Source organism: Carcharhinus amblyrhynchos, chromosome 3, assembly GCF_965287045.1.
Source record: "Carcharhinus amblyrhynchos chromosome 3, sCarAmb.v2.hapA, whole genome shotgun sequence".
In the NCBI taxonomy this organism is placed as follows: domain Eukaryota; kingdom Metazoa; phylum Chordata; class Chondrichthyes; order Carcharhiniformes; family Carcharhinidae; genus Carcharhinus; species Carcharhinus amblyrhynchos.
Genome location: NC_137326.1, coordinates 51,503,951 through 51,527,645, shown reverse-complemented (window position 1 = coordinate 51,527,645; position 23,695 = coordinate 51,503,951). Strand labels below are relative to the sequence as shown.

Genomic DNA, 23,695 nt, shown 5'->3' with positions numbered 1-23,695 from the left:
AAAATTGTTCAGAAATTACGCATCTACAATCCTTTGGAATTAAGATTCATAACCCTTTGAGAGAAGTAATTTCTCCTCATCTCACTCCTAAACAAAGTACAGTAATTTTGAAGAGCTTCTGCTGTTGCCAAGTACAGGGAGTATTCTTGCATCCTCATTGGGGTGGCAGATGTGTAGGTGATCTTTGCACTTGAAGGATGCATCAGATATGTGGCAAAGTGGCTGTGCCCTGTGTCTGCAGCACACCAGCATGATGGAGCAGAGACTGCACAGTGGACAAGCTCTGCACAATGCCTCTGCCAACTTGGAGCTGCAAATGTGTGTTCTATGCTCTTTGACAGTGACAGGTGGTTGTCTGGCAGATCAGACAATGCTCTCAGCATCTGTGTAGTCACCGATATACCGTCCCATTGTCTGAGCTGGTGGTTGTGTCTGACCAAATGACACAGCCTCTTCATCAAAGCTGCGCTGGCGCACTTTCTCCTCCTCAACCTGGGGCTGCTGGGGATTGTGAGGGGGGAAGGGGGTGCACATAGCAGTTCTTGGGTGTCTGAAAGCAGGAACTCAGAAGAGGAAGGTAAGGTAAGAGAAGATGGGATTTTGAGTGGAATTACATCCAGCTTGCTCATCATGCCAGACTCCAGATTATGGGAATTGACCTCCTGCCTACCTGCCCTCACTCACGACACAGAACACTCTGAGGGCCTTCTGGCCCCTTGTGGAACCACTGCAGCTCTCCTCCTATACACCTCCATCAATAAAACCTCCAGCACTGCATCCGTAATCCTGGAGACCCTTCTCTACCCTGAAGTTCGTTTTTCCTTTACTTAATGTTGCAGAAGTAGCATTCAGCAGCAACCTCATGTAATTCAGTGCAGCTTCCTTTTAAGAGCAGAATGTCTTTAAGAATGGAAGCTGTCTGTGCTATAAGTGAACTTTACTTTACCCTGCTGAACTCAGACACAGCTGGCAGCGCAGCAGATGGTCAGCACTGTGCTATAATCATGGAAGTAAGGTAGCAGCACCAAATGTGCATGCTGTCCACCTCCACTGGATTGCAGATGACTCTTGTACCCCAGAAACAACATACACCCATTTCCAGCCTATGGAGTACAAAAGCTCTCCCGCACCATGGTTTTCCTTAAATGTCTTAATTTGTAGATACTTCGCATGTGTACAGAACAAATATCCAACACTATTCCGTAATCAAAGAAGGGCTCACTACACTCAAAACACACACATCATGACTTACCATTTTGCCAACAAACACACAAAAAGGATGAAGTTCACACGCATAAACCGTGCGAGTATTCAAATCAAATGACTAAACAAAAGTGCTTATTACTCATTTTTATTTACTAAATAAGAAAACAATTAACCACATCTGGATTCCTAATTGGCCAGTGGTTAATGTATTGGACAACAAAGAATGAGACAAGAAAATCATCAGCAGCCTTTGCAGAAGGTTCAACCACAGCCTTATTGCCTTTGTCCTTGCCTACATCACAATAATCGGCAAGTTGAGTCACCATGAAAACTATTGCATAATGAGCTGATGGCTGATAGGGGGGTCATCACAAATGGATCAGTTCATTCTGCCCCACATTTACTTGAATGCTTATTCATAACAGCAAATGAATTAACCATTCTCTGATCGAAGGATCCATATTATCCTAAAAGCTTAAAGAAAATGGTCACTGAAATATCTCACTGAAGTGTATTTACTGTAAACTAAACAAATGGCTACATAGAATCTGTGGTCAGTTATAAACAAACTAAAGATGTATACCACACTGCAGAGCAAACTGCAAACATTGCAGCAACAATGTCCATAACTACAAAGCCAAATGTAATAAACCACTGATTAGATCACATTCCATTTGTCCGTCGGATTATAGAGTGAACTGTCAAAAGGCAGAAAGCCAGTGCATGACTGCGCACCACAGTAACATGATTTCAGGGCACAAGGCCCTCCGCTGGACCTTTCTTTAGCTGTCCCTTCCTTCTGAAGATTGTTAAACTTTCCAGAATAATCGTATGACAGTTCCTCCTCAGCTGCAATATTACGAGTTGCAAAAAGAGCCAACCTTGGAATCAGGGAGTTGACACGGACAGGAACCATGTACAGATTGGGATCACAGGAATGGTTGAGGAATCGGCCAACATTGCCAATGTGGGTAGGGTCAACATACGTCTCCAGTACTTTTCCATTGCTCAGGTGTTCTCTCACAGCTATGATATAGTTCATGTCAACAGAAGTTTGGGATTGAATTCGTCTGCTGGCTTCTGACAAACTAATGACTTCACCACTATACTCACACACAAATCTCCCTCTCCTAATTGGTTCCAGAGTGCGAAGGCCCCATCCCTTCTTGGAGGTCTTGAACACCTGCAGTTTAAAAGTGAGGCCTCTTTGGACAAGTCTGTTCTGGCAGTCCTCACTGCACTTGCACATAACGTTACACTCAAACACTGGCCTAGAGTAGCTCATCTCCTTAAAATCCACGAGACAAAGGTTTTCATCATAAGCTCTTAGGTAGCATTGCAGACATGTGCAGGTATCCTGCTCACAAGAAGAAGCTAAGCACTCACATCCTGGGAGAGTTATTTCAGTAGGATCAAGATCTTCTCCTGGTCCAGCCACATTTTCAGGTGTGTACTGCAAGATGAAAATAAAACACGCATAAGAGAAAATAATTTCACAATCGCCTTCCTCCTTCAGAAGAGCTGTACATTTTTCACAAATCCTACTTAGCGAGCAAAGGGGAGAAACCAAGTTATTTAACACTTTCCTGTTTGTTACAAAGATGAGTTAGAATACTTCACAAGTCAAGTCCAAATAAGGCACAGCACCAAAGATAACTTTTTTGTAAGAAGTTTTGTACATTTAAATGCTGCTTAAATTCATCCAGCCGATACTTTGTCCAGACACTAGCATTTGGGAATTCAACATCCAGCTACTCAAACAAAAGACAGGTAGCATCTACTCACAATGAAGTCACTTTATTACTATCAGAATAAACCTTTCAGCAAAAAGTATTGTGTGTATAAAAAAAAGACAATGTAACAATGTATAAAATTAAGGATTCTAATTATTGTCAAACACAATAAGTTGAGTAACAAAATCCCCAAGTACCTCACTGCACATCTCATCACCAACACCTCATGACCTATAAAGCCAAGATTGCTCCCTCCCTTAAATTAAAATTACAGCAGCATGACCAAGGGAGCATTAGATTCCAGCTTCCTGAGAATTCATTACCCATTTCTGAATCTGGATCTCGGTGTCTCTCAACAAGAACTTAATAATCTTGGCCTTAATTAACTTATGTAAATATGGCTTTCAGATAAATGCCCTTGGCCTGTCATGGTTCGTCCCTAGGCTCCATATGAATTGCTATATCCATTAAATGAAGTGTGAAAGCAGGCCAGCATATCAACCCCGGGAGACAGTCCCCCTTTACTTGGAAAAGGGAGAAACTGGGGAAAGGAGAAAATTATGAACTGGATATAATCCAAGTTTCCGTGTGCACATTTACACTTTGTGAAAGGAGGTTGTGCATTGTAGAGATTGCTATTAAAAAAGTCAGAATATGTCCAGTGCACTGGGGAGGATAAAATTTTTTAAAAACTAAGCATTCATTGTAGGAAACATGAGTCAAGGTGACCTGTATTCATCACCACAAGTATAAATAATGCAAAAGGAAATAAGATTTGGAAATCCATGTACCAGGAACTGTGACTACATTTAATAAAATTCCAAAATTCAAATCAATTCTGGATTTTGAAAGATTATGATAGCTATAGGAAACCAAACATTATTTTATCTGCTACACAAAGTAAAATTAATTGTAACAATTTGATTTGATTTATTATTGTCACATGTATTAACATACAGTGAAAAGTATTGTTTCTTGCGTGCTATACAGACAAAGCATACCGTTCATGGAGAATGAAACGAGAGTGTGCAGAATGTAGTGTTACAGTCATAGCTGGGGTGCAGAGAAAGATCAACTTTCTCTAGTCCATTCAAAAGTCTGCAGGGAAGACGCTGTTCTTGAGTCGGTTGGTACATGACCACAAACTTTTCTATCTTTTCCCAAAGGAAGAAGGTGGAAGAGAGAATGACACAGTGACAGTGTAATGAAGGGATGGTTTAGATTATTATTTTATGAATTGTACCAATAGCGATGTATACATATTTATACTTTGTTTTAATAGCCATGTCCTTTGCTTCGCCGTCAATTTTATTTGAGTGGCATTTTCCATACCCAGTCATTATGGGTGGAGTTGCCAATGTGAGACAAAGTGACTGGATTTGTGAAATGTGCATCTTTCAGTTAATTCAGGACTTGACAAAAAGCAGTGGCCAGCGTTCCTCCCCCTATGACCCATCTTCAATCAATTCACAACTCGGGGGAAAAACGGGAAAGATTTGCTCTTGCACCTTGCATTCAATTCCATCAGATCAGATGGGACAGCCGCTCACTTGATAATAGATCCCAATCCTGATGTGAGATCTGAAGATTTTGAGAGATAGAAATAGGATCCCAAGAAACAGCCGGGATTACAAGCACTGAGAAAAGACCATTTTAACATTGCGTCATCAACCTGCTGGTTTGCTGATAGACTGGCAACAGTTTGTTTTTGTATTGGGCAGTATGTGGCACAGTGGTTCGCACTGCTGCTTCACAGCGCCAGGGACTCAGGTTCGATTCCGGCCTCGGATCACTGTCCATGTGGACAAAGAACAAAGAACAACACAGCACGGGAAACAGGCCCTTTGGCCCAATGAGCCTGCGCCGCCATTTTAAAATTATGAGTGCCCTCCTCTACCCATGACCTTTGTATACACCTACTGGGGAAGATTGAGGGAAGACTAATTTAGGGACAATTTGTTACACCAATCAGCCTAAGAGCATGTTTTTGGGATGTGGGAGGAAACCGGAGCACCCGGAGAAAACCCACACAATCAAGGGGAGAATGTGCAAACTCCCACAGACACCGGCCCAAATCCATGTATCTGCAAAGCAAACAGTGATAGTCACTGAGCTGTCATGTTTGCCCTTTCTTCCTGTGCTTGTGTGGGTTTCCTCTGGGTGCTCTGGTTTCCTCCCACAACCCCAAGATGTATGGGTAGGTTGATTGGCCAATTGACCCTAGTGTCAGGGGATTAGCAGGATAAATGTGCAGGGTTACAGGAATAGGGTGTGGGTGGGATGTGGTCGCTGCAGATTTGATGAGCCGAATGGCCTCCTTCTGTACTGTAGGCATTCAATGAGATAATCTTCGGTCCAGTGAAAATAAGATTCGCGCTGTAGAGTGGAGACTCCACTTTTGACTCCAGGTCAGCACAGCAGGTCAGGTATAACTAATAGGGTGCATTCATGATGCAGCATTCAGTGCTGCCACAATGTGGGTTAAACCCAACTTCAAAGAGTCCCTTCATTTACACCAATATGTTTCCATTTGCCACACTATCAATCCTATTGATACCTAGCAAACTGCCACATTATTAGAACAGATTTTCTGGGCATTGATCATATTGTTGTTTGTGGGACTTTGCTGTGAACAAATGTGTTGTCACTTTTCCTACATTACACAAGAAGCTACATTTCATTGGTAGTAAAGCACTGGGACAGCTTAAAGCTGTGGAAAGTGATATGTAAATGCAAGTGTTTCATTCTTTTGGCATTCAGTTACCTCATATTTTTTATGCTGCCTGGTGGTGTTAGCACTTATTTTGCTTATTACATTTACCGCTAATGGATGCATTTTATTTTATCTCAACAGTCTCTGTTCCATCTCTAGTCTCAGAGGTAAAATGACCTTTTGGCAACCTGCTATCACAGGAGGTGGCTACTATCCCATAGGTTGCTAACTCTTCAATTGTAAACTCACACATATTCTCCTCCAATCGGTCCAGACATCTGATAGGATCACATTAAACAACTACAGCTCAGAAAGGTTGTTCAGTCCATCCTAGTTCGCCTAGGAAGATGCTAAAATCTTCATCCTGACTGTTTTGAATGATTCTGTGAATTTTACCTCCATTATTCTGACTGAGAGTTCATTCCAGGAGCCAATCATTCTTTGTGGGAAGCAAGAGGCATCAGTCAGAAATGGGAAAAGCTGTCCAATTAGTCCTATATCCAGCTTCCCCCACCACCCCCCCCACCCCTGTCTCCCCCGGCCACATTTTCCCAATGGTCCTGCAAAATGTTTCTGTTGCAAGTAGGCATTTAATTCTATTTTGAATGTTACCACTGAATCCATTTAGACTAACAGTAGGCCAACCATAATGCTAATTCTAACAATTTTTTCTGAAGTATTGGATTCTGCTCATGTGCAGTTAAATATAACTGAAGGTAGCAAAAGTCGATTCAGAACAACCACAATAGTTTTGTGTCTATCAGGTGATAGCAAAGTGATGAATCCCCATTTCAGACACTCAGATGGGAACTGGATTTCTCACGAAAGCCTGGTAAAATGTTAAACAGTCTGCATCCTAGTCTTGTCCAATTGATTTCTATTTAATAATCGTCAAGAATCCGAATGGTGGCACAAAACTATCATGGTTAAATTGATTAATTTGGAGGATGCAAGTGCAGCATGTTCATTCATACACAAGCAAGAATACACTGCTCAAGTGGCCAGTGTACCTGTGCTGTGGTCCTTATGGTATTCCCACAGGGCTGTGAGATAGGCAGTTCCTAGATTTTGGCACAGTGGTAATGAAATGTCCTGACCCTGAACTAACATCATTAAAACAGATGATCTGATCACTGTCACATTGCTGTTTGTGGAAGTTTGCTGTGTACAAATTAGCTGTCCTGTTTTCTACCACCATTCACACCACTCCAGTCCCGCACCTTCTGAAGTAACGTGCCGATTAATTATCCATTAAAACATCTTCACAGGACAATTCAAAATGAACAGTGACTGTGGGGTGATCTTGTGGCACAGTGGGTGGCGTCCCTGCCTTTGGGCCAGAAGCTCTGGGTTCGAGTCCCACTCCAGGATTTGATGCCCAGGGAAGGTGCGTTTGTAACATGACCAAACACATTGACTGCCAAATTGCAAATCCCTCAAATAGCATTATGAATGCACTTCGGGTAGCCAGCAATCAGGCTGAGGGAGGAGTTAGACTGGCAGCAACGCAGTGTTTGTGCAACTGGCCAGCGATCAGGCTGTGTGGGGAGGGGGGGCGGGGTTAGAAGGGCAGCAATGCGGTTATTGTGGGACTGGCTAGCGATCAGGCTATGGTGGGGTCATACGGGCCGCGATGCGGGGGTTGTGGGGCTGGCCAGTGATCAGGTTGTGGAGGGGGGGTGGTGTCAGAGGGGCAGCAATGTAGGAGTATGGGGCTGGCCAGACTGTGGGAGATACAACCTGAAAATCACACTCAAAGAATCAAAGGCGCTGCCCCCATTTTCACGCGAATTGTGGGCTTTGAATTTTTTGGGGAGAATCCCAGTCCTGGTCAGCCACACTTGATGCGCTCTTCAAACTATAAACCACTGGTGACAGACTAGTGGCCTGTTCTGGAAATCACTAGGTCTGGAAAGAGATGGAAATCTTAGTGCACCAATAGGAGTGGGAAGAGAATTGGAGTAACTCTGGGCTAGCTAGCAACACACTTTCTAGCTGAGGTCACTGTCTGTGCAGAGTCTGCATGTTCTCTCCGTGTTCCACGTCCAGTTGCTCCAGTTTCCTCCCACACTCCAAAGATGTGCAGGTTAGGTGGACTGGCCATGCTAAATTGACCCGAGTGTCAGGGACTAGCTCAGGTAAATGCATGGGGTTATGGGGCCTGGGTGGGATTTAGTCGGTGAGCTGAATGGCCTCCTTCTGCAATGTATGATTCTCTAATTCTATGAATAAACAGAAAGAAAACTCACATTTTTAAACACAGAATTGTCAGCCTATGTTTCTGCAAACTACGTTGCTGATTTGCCCTCTCTTCCTATGAGGATCTTCTTGCCCAGTGCTAGGAGTTTCTCCCTCATGGACATTAATTTTTAAACAAAGCCTAATCAAAGTTTTTGTGAGAGTTGTGGGGCCAATCCCAACCCATCATTCCCCCGTTCCCATCAAAAGGTAGTCATCCCATTATCGTTAAGGAGTGGGCTACCCCTATCTCCCCTAAACACCATCGCCTTATGGTAATGGATGGATAGCTGCTGAATTCTGACTGTTGATAGACTTGATACGGAGGGTTTAATGGGACAGCCCTCTGGCAGTTTCTGCCATCACGGGTCGCCTAGAGCAGAGGATTGAAATGGTGACAGCTCAAGAAATCTTAGGGTGCAGTTCTGTGGCTGAGAGTTCGAAAGCTCATGCAAAAGTTCAATAAGTATGACCATTCTTATTCCATTCTTTACAGAGCATTGAGTATGTCAAACAAAATTGCTGCCAAACTCATGGCCAATTCCTCATTAATGCGGTCAATGGTCATTATTGATTCACTAAGTTAGCGGTTTACACTGAGCAAAATAGGTTGTATTTTCACAACCAGGAGGGGTAGCTCCAGTTGGTTTAAAGGGCCCCATTATGATCAGTCTTCACTCGGGGTGGGGCAGAGGATGTGGGGTGGGGGGTGGGAGTTGGGGGTTGAGGGCAGGGGCAGGTCGGTCCTACCAACCTTGGCAGCCGATCACAGGGGGTTACAGTGGTGGAGCTGTGCCAAGGTGAGCTGGTTAGAAAGCCATCTGGGAAATCTCCCCTGTACTCATTCCCAATGCTTGGCTGAGCTCCAAGACTCACAAATGCATAAGCTTGAAAAGGGGTTCTGTTTTGACAACTAAATGGGGTGTTTACTTCATTGTTCGCCTTTTTTTGGTTCGAAAAAGTTATTTTTTTCTGTAATCTCTATCTCCATATCTCTATGTTTATTTGGACAAGACTGAGAAGTGTGAAGTGGGTTAAGCTTCTTTTACTATTATTATAATTGCCATATCAGGTTGACACTTTCGAAGACCTTCAGGAGCAGCAATTTATTTCAAAGAAGATTTCTGAATGGGAGATCCTTTTCTCAGCATTTCAACACTTGCCAATTTTTTGTGGTTCATTGGTCCAATACATAGTGAGTACTAGACGAATGGGCATAGAGGGGAAATAGACGCCATTGAGGGGGCATCAAAAAGGCATGGAGGCTATGGACAAGACTTCTTGAACTCACCTTTCAAAAACTTCCCAAATAGTTCATGCTTCCTGTGAGGGGTCTGGAACCCTGAGTCACAGAGAGTTTAGCCCAGCTCCAGTACAATATTATTAAACTAGAAAGTGTGCAGAAAAGATTTACTAGGATGCTACCGGGAGTTGATGGTTTGAGTTATAAGGAGAGGCTGTATAGACTGGAGCGTAGGAGGTTGAGGGGTGATCTTATAGAGGTCTATAAAATAATGAGGAGCGCAGATCAGCTAGATGGTCAACCTCTTTTCCCAAAGATAGGGAAGTCTAAAACTAGAGGACATAGGTTTAAGGTGAGAGGGGAGAGATACAAAAGGGTCCAGAGGAGCAATTTTTTCACACAGAGGGTGGTGAGTGTCTGGAACAAGCTGCCAGAGGTAGTAGTAGAGGTGGGTACAATTTAGTATTTTAAAACGCATTTAGATAATTACATGGCTAAGATGGGTATAGAGAGATATGGGCCAAATACAGACAATTGGGATTAGCTTAGGGGTTTAAAAAAACAGCGGCATAGACAAGTTGGGCCAAAGGGCCTGTTTCCATGCTGTAAACGTCTACGACTCTATGACTTAAAAAGTACTTCATTTATTATAGAGCACTTTGGGATGTTTGTGAAAAACACTATCAATATGAGTCTCTTTCTTTCTTGCATGTCTGAACTTATCACTTGCTTTGAGGCGCTCTGTGATTTTTTAAAATTTATTATTAGTGTCACAAGTAGGCTTATATTAACACTGCAATGAAGTTACTGTGAAAATTCCCTAGTTGCCACACTCCAGTACCTGTTCAGGTACACAGAGGGAGAATTTAGTATGGCTTAACCATCATGTCTGTGAGACTGTGGGGGGGAAACTGGAGCACCTGGAGGAAACTTACATAGACACAGAGAGAACGTGTAGACATTGTACGGACAGCGACCCAAGCCAAAAATCGAACCCAAGTCCTTGGCGCTGAGAGGCAGCAGTGCTAATCAGTCGGTGTCACCTGATAGTCAGCCAGGAAGAGCAAAAGTGCTAAGACTCTTCATATTGATGCTGACCTGGAATGCAAATACATTTTAATTTCTATTGTTGCATTTCTTGGAAGAGAAGTGCAATTCAGTGTAATGGACTGAAGCAGAACTGGTTTATTCACTCCTCTTGCTTACAATTGAATCCCCACAATTCCCTCATCTAATTTTCAGTCTTCCATGTTTCTGTCATTATTAGTGTATATTATTGATATTTAACACCTCTGGTCGTGTTGTTTTGTTGTGTCGTTTTAGCTTAGTTTAGGGATTAAAGTCTCTGATATTTTGTCCTCAGGCAGCTAGCTTCCCTGGCCCTGCAGTCACATTGCATATGTCACCAATGTTGCTGCCTTGCTCCAACAGGATGCTGCAAGTGGTTGACTGACAGTTTAGATACTGTACGCGAAACTCAAAAGTTGTCACCAGTGCAAGTGTGGTTTGTAGCTTCAGATGTCATCACCACCACACAAGCTGCCTGAAGGGCCAGCCAATAAGCACCAAAGTCTCACAAGTCCACCAGCAACAACGTGATGGTCAGGATAAGAGTGTAAAGTTCTTCAAACCTTATCGAATCTTACAGCACAGGAGACAGCCATTCAGTTCATCATCCCTGTGCTGGCTCTTTGAAAGAGAGACCCATCCAATTGGTCCCATTCCTCTGCAAGTAGTGCCTTGCCAAATATACACGAGTTAACGATTGAATCTGCTTCTATCAGCCTCTCAGACCACAATTCATGCAGCAGAACTTAGCCACAGTCCTACAGGAATTCCTGTGCGGTTATCTCTACTCTCACACTCGACATCACCCGATGACAGTCTGTCAGCCTCTTTCTCTCCTCCCCTTACTGTACCCATAGTATATTGTTAATCTCCTTCACCTCTTTACCCATTTATCTGATTCAGATGTCAGCTGTGGTTCAGCTAGTCACGAAGTCAGATCTCACTCAGGAGATTGAGGGTTCATGTACCACTCTGGAAGCTTTGGCACGTAAATCCAGGCTGACACTCCAGTGCAAACTAAGGGTGTGCCTCACTGTCAGAAGTGCTGTTTTTCGAATGAACCATGAAATTGAGGCCTTCTCTGCCCTCTTGGAAGGAAATAAAATATCCTATGATTCTGTTTGAATAAAAGCAAGGGTGAACACTCAGTGATCTGCCAAATAATAATAATCCTTTAGCCAACATTAGTAAAACAGATTATCTGATCATTCACTGTTATTTGTAGGAGATTGCTGAGCACAAATTGGCATCTGCATTTCCTACATTACAACAATAAACATGCTTCAAAAGATCTCAATTGGCTGAAACCTACTGTGGACCATCCTGAGTTCACACTCCTGAGACACACCATAGAAAAGTAAATCTTCCAGGAGTGAGGGGAGGAAGACTCTGGGAGAAGACAGGAAAATACAAATGGCATCTGCAGAAATATGTGAACATAGAACATAGAACATTACAGCGCAGAACAGGCCCTTCGGCCCACGATGTTGCGCCGACCAGTTAAAAAAAAACAATAACAATGACCCACTAACCTAAACCAATCCCTTTTCGTCCATAAACCTGTCCACAGACCTCTTAAACGCCCCCAAACTAGGCGCATTTACAACTGCAGCAGGCAGGGCATTCCAATCCCTCACCACCCTCTGGGTAAAGAGGGTGAGCTCTTGGAAAAATTCAAGCAAGCTTGTTATCTTTCAAATAACACAAAACACAAAGGCATGAGCAGAATGATAAGATCAAGGTCCAATATCAATTGGATAACACTCAGCTACTGTCTTGTTGAGAAGAGGAAGTCGATAAAGAATTGGAGGTTACAAAAATGAGGTAGGAGGAGCGCAAAGGCCAGCATGGTCTTTTTCTTCCTTTCCAATTTCTTTCCAACAAAAAGAAGTAATTTCATTCTGACAAAGAACGGCAAATACACTGCTGCATGATACAGCTGGATCAGAATAAATTTGAGTGGAATGAAGTGTGTTAAAACTCAGCCCCAGCAAAGTGTCTTGATAATGATCCTTGGGAGATTGCCTCCTATTCTCCCAGTGCAGTACTTCCATCCATCACAGCAGGCACACTTAGGACATCTGAATCAGATTGCGAATTAACTGCCAAATAATTGATAGCTTGGTGCTGATGGACTCAAGCTCACAAGGAAACAGGCCAAACTGAATGCAAGTAGGACCTAGAACCGTGTAGGTAGGAGATGGTCATTTCATTCCTCTGGGCAAACTCAGAAGATAAACCAGGTACAGCAAAACTGGAAGATAAAGGCAGACAGGAAAGAAAGTGAGACAGATAAATATGTCACCCATTCTTCAGTTTGAGTGGATTGAAATTAATGAGATCAGTTTTCATGTCATAACAACAAGGGCAGCACAAATAAAAATACAAAGTGCCATTGCTAGCATAATGTACCCAAAAAGAACAAGCCATCAGTAACATGCAACCATTATGCCAATCCCCATCTCACTGCCATTTTGTTTTACCTTGATGCCACCACCCTGTCCACAGCCCACTTACTCCCACTCCCACAATGGTCAATTCTCTTGAATAAAAGGGAGAAACCACGGATAATTTAAAGACTTGTGGTGAGTGTAATACGTTTGGAAGAATGGGTGACTTTGGACCTTAATTCCCAAAGCTCTCCACCACTGGAGTTTTCCTTGGCTTACGTATGCATCTCTCGCAAGAATGAGAAATTTCCACCGTTTGGCAGATTTCAGATATTTAGGTTTTCGAATTCCGTCATTCTAACGACATCTCCAACATCCACTGGCTCCACAGTCCAAATGAAGTTGATCAACTGAAATTCCAAGCATAGGTTGGAGCTGAGAGATAATGCAGAGCGGCAATTGGAGGAGCAATGAGCACACAAGTGACAGAATCTGTGAAGAGATGCTACGCCAATCACAGATTCTGCTTGGAATTTTCCCATCCCACCCACCACGGGAATCATAGTGGGGGGAACACAGATTGTGCAAAGGTCTGTTGACCTCAGATGGGATTTTCCAGCCTTGGGACAAGTGCAGCCAGTAAATCCCATCCTCTGTGTCTTCCCATGCTAGTTGCTACAGCTCCTCCAATCACGGCTTCTTTCCCTCCCTATTGTGCTGCTCCTCCAGAGATTGAATCTGTGATTGGAGTAGCAGACAGGACTGGAAGAAGGAAGCCAATGATTGGAAGTTGAGGAGCGAATTGGAGGTTTTTGTGTTTCTGTCTCCAATTTATTTCTCTTTCCTCCTAATTACTCTCTCCTGACGTTTTCTGTTGGACCCAGTGCCACCTTCTCACGAACAGCAATGTAGCAACCCATTCAGAACAGGACAGGTATCAGCAGGTCCCAGACAACATGATTTGCTTACTAGGCACAACAGGGAGGAAGAATCCTGTGTATGCACTGATCATACAAGTACCATTTCCTCCTCTACATCGAAAAGACCAAACCTAAACCGGGTGACCACTCGGTGGAACACCTCCATTCCTGCAAGCATGACCCCAAGCTTACAGCAGCTGGTCATTTTAATTCTCCTCAAGCAGCCCACATTTCTTGTTCCTTCTCTGGTCTTTCTGTTCATGGCTTCCTACAGTGTTCCAATGAAGGCCAATGCAAGATTGAGGAACAGTACCTCATCTTTCATCTTGGCACTCTATAGCCTTCTGGATTCAATACTGAGTTCAACCATTTTAGATTATAACCTCTGCCAGCCTCTGCCTCCATCTTATTCTCTGCGGGCTCTTTTTTAAGTTTTGTTTGTTGGCTTGTTTCTTTATGCCTTAAGATTGCATTCAGGTGGCTGCTGTACAGCAATTCATACCCTATCTTTGTTTCATTGCTATATCCATTCCATGGCTGCTGCATCACGAAACCTCGTTGTCATTTCCTCTCTCTTTCCTGCCATCCTATAAAGACCTTACCATTTGTTCTTCCTGCCCTCTTCCCTCTTCTGACTTAAAAGCTCTTAAATTTCTATCTTTCTTCAAGTCAAATAAAAAGTCAGTGACTATGTTAACTCTTTTCCACTCTCCACAAACACTGCCTGCCCTGCTAAAAATTTACAGCATTCCTTTGTTTTTATTTCAGATTTCCAACACCCTCAATAATTTGTTTTTGGACCACATCTTCTGCGTTGTCAGAGTCCATAGTGCTTGGGGGAGTCAATCGCCCATTCCAGGACAGTCCTGTCTAAAACGGGAGGGTTGGAAGCCCTGTGTCAGAGACGCCGCCCTTCCTGTTGAACCAGTAGCCCATCTGTTTATTCTGCTAGTGTAATAGGTCCCATTTTGACACAGCAGTTCAGAAGAACGCCCTGCTCCAACATTCCTCCCTCAACCAACATAACCAAAAACGGACTAACTAGTCATTTATCTCACTGCTGTCTGCGCTATGAGCCAAATGAATGTCACGCTTGTTTACATAACAGTGTCTGTACTTTAAATTAATTTATCACACTGAATCCCTGTGGGATGTCCTGTGAGATGTGATAAGGTTCTTTAGAAATGTGAATGTTTTCTGTTCTTGAAGGCAATTTTCTTGGTGTACAGCACCATCTGCTGCTGTTCTGCTTTTGTTATACACAATCTTCCTGCTACAATGAGCCTATAAATGCTAAGGCTGTTGACATAAATTAGTGCATGGTCACAAGGAATTGCGTTCCCATCACAATCCAGATGCATTCTATACAATATAAAGTTTTGGTCAATAAAATTTTGTCTTTTCAAAAGTTCTTTACTCCTTGTTGCAAATTAAGCTCAACATGCAATTTTTTAAAAGGATCTTGCAGGTAAAAACTACCACAGTCTTCTGCCTTCTCTCAACCTCTAGTGTCCTCTCTGCTAATCTGTGTTCCTAAATACCCAGTGTTAGCTGAACAGAGCTGAATGTTTCCTTCTTGGACACTTGCCGATTGTCATCAAGGGCAAGGATGATCTATGGGATGTCGCAGAGGATCACCTGAACTGAGTATCCCCCGCTGTTTGAGATGTTTTTGTACAAGATACGTCTTAAATAGTCAGGAAATCAAAAGTTCTGGTCAATCAATATTATCATTAGTTTGGTATTGAAACTACAATGAATGCTATTTGGCATCACCCTGTGGCTGAAATCTGCATTACACTAGCATTGCACAACCCACCTTTGGTCACAGTGTCCCTTACAAATCAGAGCCACAAGGTTTACCATGATATATACTACACTGTAAGAAGTCTCACAACACCAGGTTAAAGTCCAGCAGCTTTATTTGGTAACACAAGCTACTAGCTTTCAGAGCGATGCCCTTCATCAGGTGAGTGCAGGGTCTGTTCACAAGCAGGGCATATAAAGACAAACTCAATTTACAAAATAATGGTTGGAATGCGAGTCTTTACAGGTAATCAAGCCCTTACAGGTGCAGACAATGTGAGTGGAGAGAGGATTAAGCACTGGTTAAAGAGATGTGTATTGTCTCCAGACAGGACAATTGGTCAGATTTTGCAAGCCCAGGCAAGTCATGGGGGTTATAGATAATGTGACATGAACCCAAGATCCCAGTTGAGGCTGCCCTCATGTGTGCGGAACTTGGCTATCGGTCTCTGCTCAGTGACTCTGCGTTGTCGTGTGTCGTGAAGGTCACTTTGGAGAATGCTTACCCGAAGATCAGAGGCCAAATGCCCGTGACTGCTGAAGCGTTCCCCAAAAGGAAAAGAACACTCTTGCCTGGTGATTGTCGAACAGTGTTCATTCATCCATTGTCATAGAGTCTGCATGGTCTCCCCAATGTACCATGCCTTGGGACATCCTTTCTTGCAGCATATCAGATAGACAACGTTGGCCGAGTTGCAGGTGTATGTACCGTGTACCTGGTGGATGGCGTTCTCACATGAGATGATGGCATCCGTGTTAATGATCCGGCATGTTTTGCCGAGGTTGCTGTGGCAGGGTTGTGTGGTATCGTGGTCACCGTTCTCCTGAAGGCTGGGTAGTTTGCTGCAGACAATGGTCTGTTTGAGGTTGTGTGGCTGTTTGACCTTGGCGAGATGTTAGTCGTCATCAATGACATGTTCAAGGCTGCGGAGAAAATGTTACAGCTTCTCCGCTCCGGGGAAGTACTGGATGATGAAGGGTACTCTGCTGTGTTCTGTGTTTATCTTCTGAGGAGGCTGGTGCGGCTTTTCGCTGCAGCGTGTCAGAACTGTTGATCCATGAGTCGAGAGCCATATCCTGTTCTTATGAGGGCTTCAACTCCACTTTCCCACCTACTCTCCATCTCCCTCAATTCCCTGAGATCAAAAATCTGTCTATCCCAGTCTTAAATATGGTCACTGATGGACAATTCCCAGCCAATAAAACGTATCCTCCATCCCTCAGCCAGATCCTCTTTTTCTTAACTTTAATGTCATCAGCAACATCAGATTTGTTTTTGATATCCAGGTCATTAAAAGTAAATTTACAAACAACAGGTTTCTAACAATGAACCTATTAAAAAAAATTATAAAAATGCCACCAATGTCTCTCTTCTCTGCTCCTCGCCTATTCATAAATACAAGTTAGCTTATTTGGTTAAACCATGGCAGCATGGTAGCACAGTGGTTAGCATTGCTGCTTCATGGCTCCAGGGACCTGGGTTTGATTCACGGCTTGCGTCATGGTCTGTGTGGAGTTTGCACATTTTCCTCATGTCTGCGAGGGTTTCCTCCGGGTGCTCAGTTTCCTCCCACAGTCCAAAGATGTGCAGGTTAAGCTGATTGGCCATGTTAAAAATCGCCCCTTAAGAGTCCTGAGATGCGTAGGTGAGAGGTAAATATATGGGGATAGGGACTGGGTGGGATTGTGGTCCGTGCAGACTTGATAGGCCAAAAGGCCTCCTTCTGAGCTAAAATAACTGTTTTAGTTGTGTTGAGTTATGTATCATATTCCACTTCAATAAATCAAGACAGTGTCAAAGTAGATTAAGGAATTTCACTAAGTCGACTTAAACAATTAGATTTTTAATCAAATCATATAGTTATTTTTAAATTGGTAAAAGCGACTAACCTTCATGCATCCTGTTCAATAGAAATTGAATGCAGACTTACAAGAATAGGATATTTACATACTGAAGTCCTGACAATAATGCTAAATAAACCACTACCCCTCCTGTTGGATTTTACACTTCTCACCAACAGTCACTGCTTCCCCATTTTATCCTAGTTCTTACCTAGTTTCTCTCTGAATTCCTATGGCTTTTGAATTGGTTCTGATTTCTTTCATGTGCAACTTTGCCAGAAGCTTAGTGAAAGATCAGACACATTAGATTGTAGGAAGATCTACTTCACCTCAAACATCAAATAAGATCTTTCCAGGTAGAATCTTTCTACTAAATCCATTTTGCTTGTTTCTTAGGAACTTTGTTATTCGGTTGTTATCCTTCTTTCCCTAATCCCTGAGAATATTGTTTTCATATACAGTATCAACGTTGCCCTAATGAGCCTATTTCCCTGTCTTTTTTTCACATACCTTTGCTACGACTGAGTGCAGCAATAAACAAGGATGCCTAGGCCTTGAAAAGGTTTTGGAGTTGATTTACTCGAATGGTACCCACATATGAGGAACTTCAATTATCTGGAGGCTTCAGAGAAGCAGCAGTTGTTCTCCTCCGATCAAGGGAGTTAAGAGGAGATATTCAAAATTCTGAGATATCTTGGTAAAGATAGGGAGAAATTAATAGGTTGGTTGGAGAGAGATAACAGCAAAAGAGATCTTTTTTTACACAGCCAGTCATGATGATCTGGACAGCACTCCTTAAAAGAGTATTGGAAGCAGCGTCATCAGGAATTTTCAAAAGGGAATTGGAGTGGAAAAGAAATGCAAGGCCTTGGAACGAGAGCAAAAGGAGTGAAACTAATTGAATAGCTCTTTCAACAAGCCAACAGAGGCATGATGGGCCAAATGACCTCCTTCTGTGGTGTATAATTCTCAGCCAATACCTTTCATTAGCTTAAATCTCTCACTATCATTTGCTCTTGAATCAAGCTTACTCCAGCTCTACTCATTGCAAGGCTTAAGTTTGATCTGCAGTCAGACCAACTACTAGCTTTAACCAGTTTCCCTGGATGGGAACACACATGGCTCTTTTGAGTAATATAAGCTTTTGTGACCAACTCTAATATATCCAGAATTATAAGCTGTCACCTAAGGGGGTGGACCTTCAACCTTCATAGCGAGGGGGATTGAATATAAAAGTAGGGAGGTCTTGCTGCAGCTGTATAGGGCATTGGTGAGGCCGCAGCTGGAGTACTGTGTGCAGTTTTGGGCGCCGCACCTGCGCAAGGATATTTTGGCCTTGGAGGGAGTGCAGAGGAGGTTTACTAGGCTGATACCGGAGTTGAGGGGGTTGAGCTATGAGGAGAGGCTGAATAAACTAGGCTTGTACTCGTTAGAGTTTAGAAGAATGAGGGGAGATCTCATTGAGACGTATAAGATGATGAATGGGATGGATAGGATAGAGGTGGAAAGACTCTTCCCGCTCAAAAAAGACAGTAGGACTAGGGGGCACAGCCTCAAGATAAAGGGGGGGCGGTTCAGAACGGAGTTGAGGAGGAACTTCTTCACTCAAAGGGTGGTGAATCTCTGGAATTCTCTGCCCGTTGAAGTGGTGGAGGCTGCCTCGCTAAATATTTTTAAGAAGCGGGTTGATGGGTTTTTGATAAGAGAGGGGATTAAGGGTTATGGGGAGAGGGCGGGAAAGTGGAACTGAGCCACGATAGATCAGCCATGATCTTATTGAATGGCGGGGCAGGCTCGAAGGGCCAGATGGCCTACTCCTGCTCCTATTTCTTATGTTCTTATGTTCTTATGTTCTTATACCATTAACAAACTTGCAGAAAAACCACAGAATTGGCAAATTAATTTCAATACAGATCAAAGAGATGGTATTACACTTATAGATCTCATCTTATTTGGAAAATAAAGATCTAAATGGACAAGTTTTTAAAATTGTGAGAAGTTTATTTAAAGTAGACCGAAAGTTTGTGTTTCCACCTATGGGTTAGAGCAAAACTGGAAGCTATCGCTATAACTATCAAGATAATAAGACAGGGCATTCAGAATAACAGTCATTACCCATGCAGAATGGTGAAGATGTGGATCGCATTGCCATAGAATGTAGTTGAGGCTAATAGTATAGATGCATTTAAGGGGAGCCTATATAATCACATGAGGGAGAAGGGAGTAGAGGGCTATGCAGATTTTTAAAATTCATTTACCAGATGTTCTGCGAGAAACAAGTCTTAGTGAGGAACTGAAGGAAATCAGTATTAGCAGAGAAATAGTTTTGGGGAAATTGGTGGGATTGAAGGTGGATAAATCTCCACGGCCAGATAATTTTCATCCCAGAATACTTAAGGAAGTGGCCCTTCCTTAAGGTAGACTCATTGGTGGTCATTTTTCAAAATTCTTATTCACAAAGTTATCCACTTCAGTAGCAAAAATAGGAAGGCAGATTATTATTTGAATGGATATAAATTGAGAGCGGATACACCGCAAGACCTTACTGTCCACGTACATGAGTCACTGAAAATAAGCACACAGGTACAGCAGGCAGTAAAGAAGGCAAAGGGTATGTTGGCCTTCATTGCAAGAGGATTTGAGTGTAGAATAGGGATGTTTTACTACTATTGTACAGGGTGTTGGTGAAACCATACATGGAGTAGTGTGTGCAGATTTGATGTCTTTATCTCAGGAATGATGTGCTTGCTCTAGAGGGATGGCAGGTCTGTCAGATGAAGAGAGATTGAGTCAGTTATAAACAAAAACAAAAACGCTGGAAAATCTCAGCAGGTCAGACTGCATCCGTGGAAAGGGAATACAGCCAATGTTTTGAGTCTGGGTGACCCTTTGTCAACGTGATGAAGGGTCATCCAGACTCAAAATGTTGGCTCTATTCCCTCTCCAAAGATGCTGTCAGATTTGCTGAGATTTTCCAGCATTTTCTGTTTTTGTTTCAGCTCCCGACATTCGCAGTATTTTGTTTTTATCTGAGTGGGTTAGGGTTGTATTCATTGAAGTTTAGAAGAGTGAGAGACTATCTCATAGAAACTTATAAAATTCCAACAGGATTAGAGAGGGTAGATTCAGAAAGAATGTTCCCGATGGTGCAGGAGTCCAGAACTAAGGGTCATAGTTTGAGGGTAAGGGGTAAACGTTTTAGGACTGAGGTAAGGAGAAATTTTTTCACCCAGAGAGTGGTGAATCTGTGGAATTCACTAACACAGAAATGGAATTGAGGCCAAAACATTGTGTGATTTCAAAAAGAAATTAGATATAGCTAAGGGATCAAGGGATATGGGGGGGTGGGGGGCGGCAGGGAAGCAGGTTCAGGATATTGATTTTGATGATCCACCATGATCAAAATGAATGGTGGAGCAGGCTCAAAGGTCCAAATGGCCTACTCCTGTTTCTATTCTCTATGTTTCAATGCAACATTTGTTGCCAATCCTTAATTGCCCTTGAACTTACAAGGCCATTTCCGCAATTAGTTAAGAGTCAGCCAGTCTGGAATCATGTGACTCCAGAGCATAGTAATATGGTTGATTCTTGACTGCCATCTAAAATGGCCTTGCAAACCACTCAATTCAAGGGCAATTAGGGACGTGCAATGAACGCTGGCCCAGCCAGCAATACCCACATCCCATGAATGAATCAAAAAAAAATTGTAGGCCAGGTCAGGTAAGGATGCCAAAATTCTTTCCTCAAAGGACATTAGTGATGGGTTTTTGCAACAATCAACAATCGTTGCACGGTCATCATTAGTCTTTTACTTCCAGATTTTTATTAAATTTAAATCCCACCATATGCCATGGTGGGATTTGAACCTGGGTCCAAAGAGCGTTACTCTGTGTCTCTAGATTACTAGGCCAGTGATACCACTATGCTATACCACTAAGGAAGGATGGCAAGAGGCTGAAGTGGCACATAAACAATGGCAAAGACTGGTTGGGTTGTATGTTCCTTTTCTATACTGTATATTCTATGTATTTTACCAATTCTGACTTTATTCCTTCAGATATTCAATACAGTGCAAGGGGCAATCTCAAAAAGTCCACCTGTCTTAGTATGCACCATGTACTTTACCTATATAGCAGTATTCCAGTCAGTACAGCTAATACTCAAAGACCTTCTATACTATCTTGCCAAGCCACGAAATCAAAATGCAGGTCATAGAATGTTTCCATTTGTCCATAGTGGTACCTGTGAGCTTTGTTCAGCTTGATGGTGACTTTTGAGGATGCAGTGACGTAGTAGTTTTGTCACTGAATTGGTAATCCAGATTAATGGCAGCACAATGGTTAGCACTGTTCCCTTACAATGCCAGGGACTTCAGGTTCAATTCTGGCCTTGGTTGACTGTGTGCGCATGTTCTCCCTGTGTCTGCATGGGTTTCCTCTGGGTGCTACAGTTCCCTCCCACACTACAAAAATGTGTGGGTTAGGTTGATTGGCCATGCTAAATTATCCCTTAGTATCAGGGAGATTAGCAGGATGAATACACGGGGTTCCAGGGATAGGGCCTGGGTGGGATTGTTGTTGGTGCAGATTCGATGGGCCGAAGGCCTCCTTCTGCGCTCTCAGGGTTCTATTGCACCGCTTCCAGCTCCTGGCAATGAGAACTCGTCCCATGGAGATTGTGACCAGTTTGATTTCCATAGCTTCTGGCTGGTTTTAGCTACAAGTTCAAGGTTCAGGTAGAACGTAACGTTTGAAAACTTCAATGAACATTTATGTCATAATAGGGATCAAAACAGAAGTTTTTGGACACAACACAAATTACAACCTCTGTGCATATATATGGGTTTAAATTGGTTAGAGGGTGACACTGCAGCTACTAAAGCAATCGCTATAAGATGTGACAGACCTCGGGTTCTGTAAATGAATGTACCTGTATGGGAGGCAGACAGTCACTGTCCACTTCATTCAGGACTGGCACTGGCAGCCTCTCCAGGCCGCAGCATATATCAGGAGCCAGGACACGGCCTGAGCCCAGTGCCTGAGTACCGCTGGCAGCGTTCATTGCACCCAGTTCCACAGAGCGCTAGGCTGGGCGCCAACTCCTCACTCACACCTTTCAGGAGTCAGTTTCCCGCTACTCCCGGTCTCAATGTTGCCATTTTCCACTCACTCTGGGTTACAATGTCACCGCGCTCCAAACCCCACCCTCCCACCACCCTGCGAGCCTATTGGCAGCGACATGTGTCACTCATTCCAATGTCCTATCAGGTGCCGGATTCCAGTGTCCATCAGGAGAGAGGGGCGGGATCTTCCTTTAAAGAGGCAGGCGCCAGGCTGAACTTTCAACATCAGGAGGACACAGTTATAAATCGACTTCCCACAGCGCGACCCACTAACTACATCTTTAAGGTTATTTATTAGTGTTACAAGAAGGTTTACATTAACACCGCAATGAAGTTACTGTGAAAATCCCCTATTTACCACACTCCGGCGCCTGTTCGTGTACACTGGGGGAGAACTTAGCATGGCCAATGCACCTAACCAACACGTCTTTCAGACTGTGGGAGGAAATCGCAAAACCCGGAGAAAACCCACACAGACAGTATCCCAAGCCAGGAGTTGAACCTGGGTCCCTGGTGCTGTGAGGCAGCAGTGCTTACCACGGAGTCTGCCCTAACCTTACAGCAAACAAATTCCTTTTTGAAGCATGCCTACAATTGTAACATGGGAAACACAACAATCAATTTGCACATGGCAAGCTCCACACAAATAGCAATTTGTTTCAGTGATATTGGTCAGGGGGATAAATATTAGCCAGGACACCGGGAAGAACTCTTTTGTTTTTCTTTGAATTAATAGACAGGACCTATCACATCCACTTGAGGGAACAAGAAGATTTTGTTTTGATGTCTTTTAATTCTGAAAGCCAGCACTTCAGACTGCAGAATGTCCGCAGTGCAACCTAGGAGTATCTGTTGTCTGTGAGGTCTCGACCCCTCAACTGAATGTGCTAATGGGTAAGTCATAGTTGATTTCTTTGAACATAAGAACATAAGAAATAGGAGCGGGAGTAGGCCATCTAGCCCTTCGAGCCTGCCCCGCCATTCAATAAGATCATGGCTGATCTGTCGCTGCTCAGTTCCACTTTCCCGCCCTCTCCCCATAACCCTTAATCCCCTCTCTTATCAAAAACCCATCAACCCGCGTCTTAAAAATATTTAGCGAGGCATCCTCCACCACTTCAATGGGCAGAAAATTCCAGAGATTCACCACCCTTTGAGTGAAGAAGTTCCTCCTCAACTCCGTTCTAAACCGCCCCCCTTTTATCTTGAGGCTGTGCCCCCTAGTCCTACTGTCTTTTTTGAGCGGGAAGAGTCTCTCCACCTCTATCCTATCCATCCCATTCATTATCTTATACGTCTCAATGAGATCTCCCCTCATTCTTCTAAACTCTAACGAGTACAAGCCCAGTTTATTCAGCCTCTCCTCATAGCTCAACCCCCTCAACTCCGGTATCAGCCTAGTAAACCTCCTCTG

General features: G+C 43.3%; 2 protein-coding genes across 4 annotated transcripts in view; both read right to left on the bottom strand.

Moving 5' to 3' along the window:
* The window catches only part of itpr1a (inositol 1,4,5-trisphosphate receptor, type 1a), a 516,106-nt gene extending 493,971 nt beyond the window's left edge, over nt 1–22,135 (bottom strand). For all 3 annotated transcript variants that reach the window (XR_013886032.1, XR_013886033.1, XM_080184007.1), the window contains exons 1-2: nt 22,089–22,135; nt 2,593–2,659 (exon numbers count right to left, since the gene is read on the bottom strand). The gene's annotated coding sequence lies outside the window, so the exon portion shown is untranslated. The remainder of the gene's footprint in view (nt 1–2,592; nt 2,660–22,088) is intronic.
* setmar (SET domain and mariner transposase fusion gene) lies at nt 1,865–22,220 on the bottom strand. The gene is made up of 2 exons (XM_080218562.1): nt 22,089–22,220; nt 1,865–2,659 (listed from the first exon to the last, which is right to left on the bottom strand). The coding sequence occupies exons 1-2, from the start codon at nt 22,218–22,220 to the stop codon at nt 1,865–1,867; spliced, it is 927 nt and encodes a 308-aa protein (XP_080074688.1).
* Nucleotides 22,221–23,695: the final 1,475 nt, after the last annotated feature.

Excerpts from the sequence above, each read along its gene's own strand:
- setmar (XM_080218562.1), bottom strand. The coding sequence starts at position 22,220 with ATGAACGCTGCCAGCGGTACTCAGGCACTGGGCTCAGGCCGTGTCCTG. Across the intron at positions 2,660-22,088 it reads ACTGTCTGCCTCCCATACAG|TACACACCTGAAAATGTGGC; the intron begins GTACATTCATTT and ends TTCATCTTGCAG.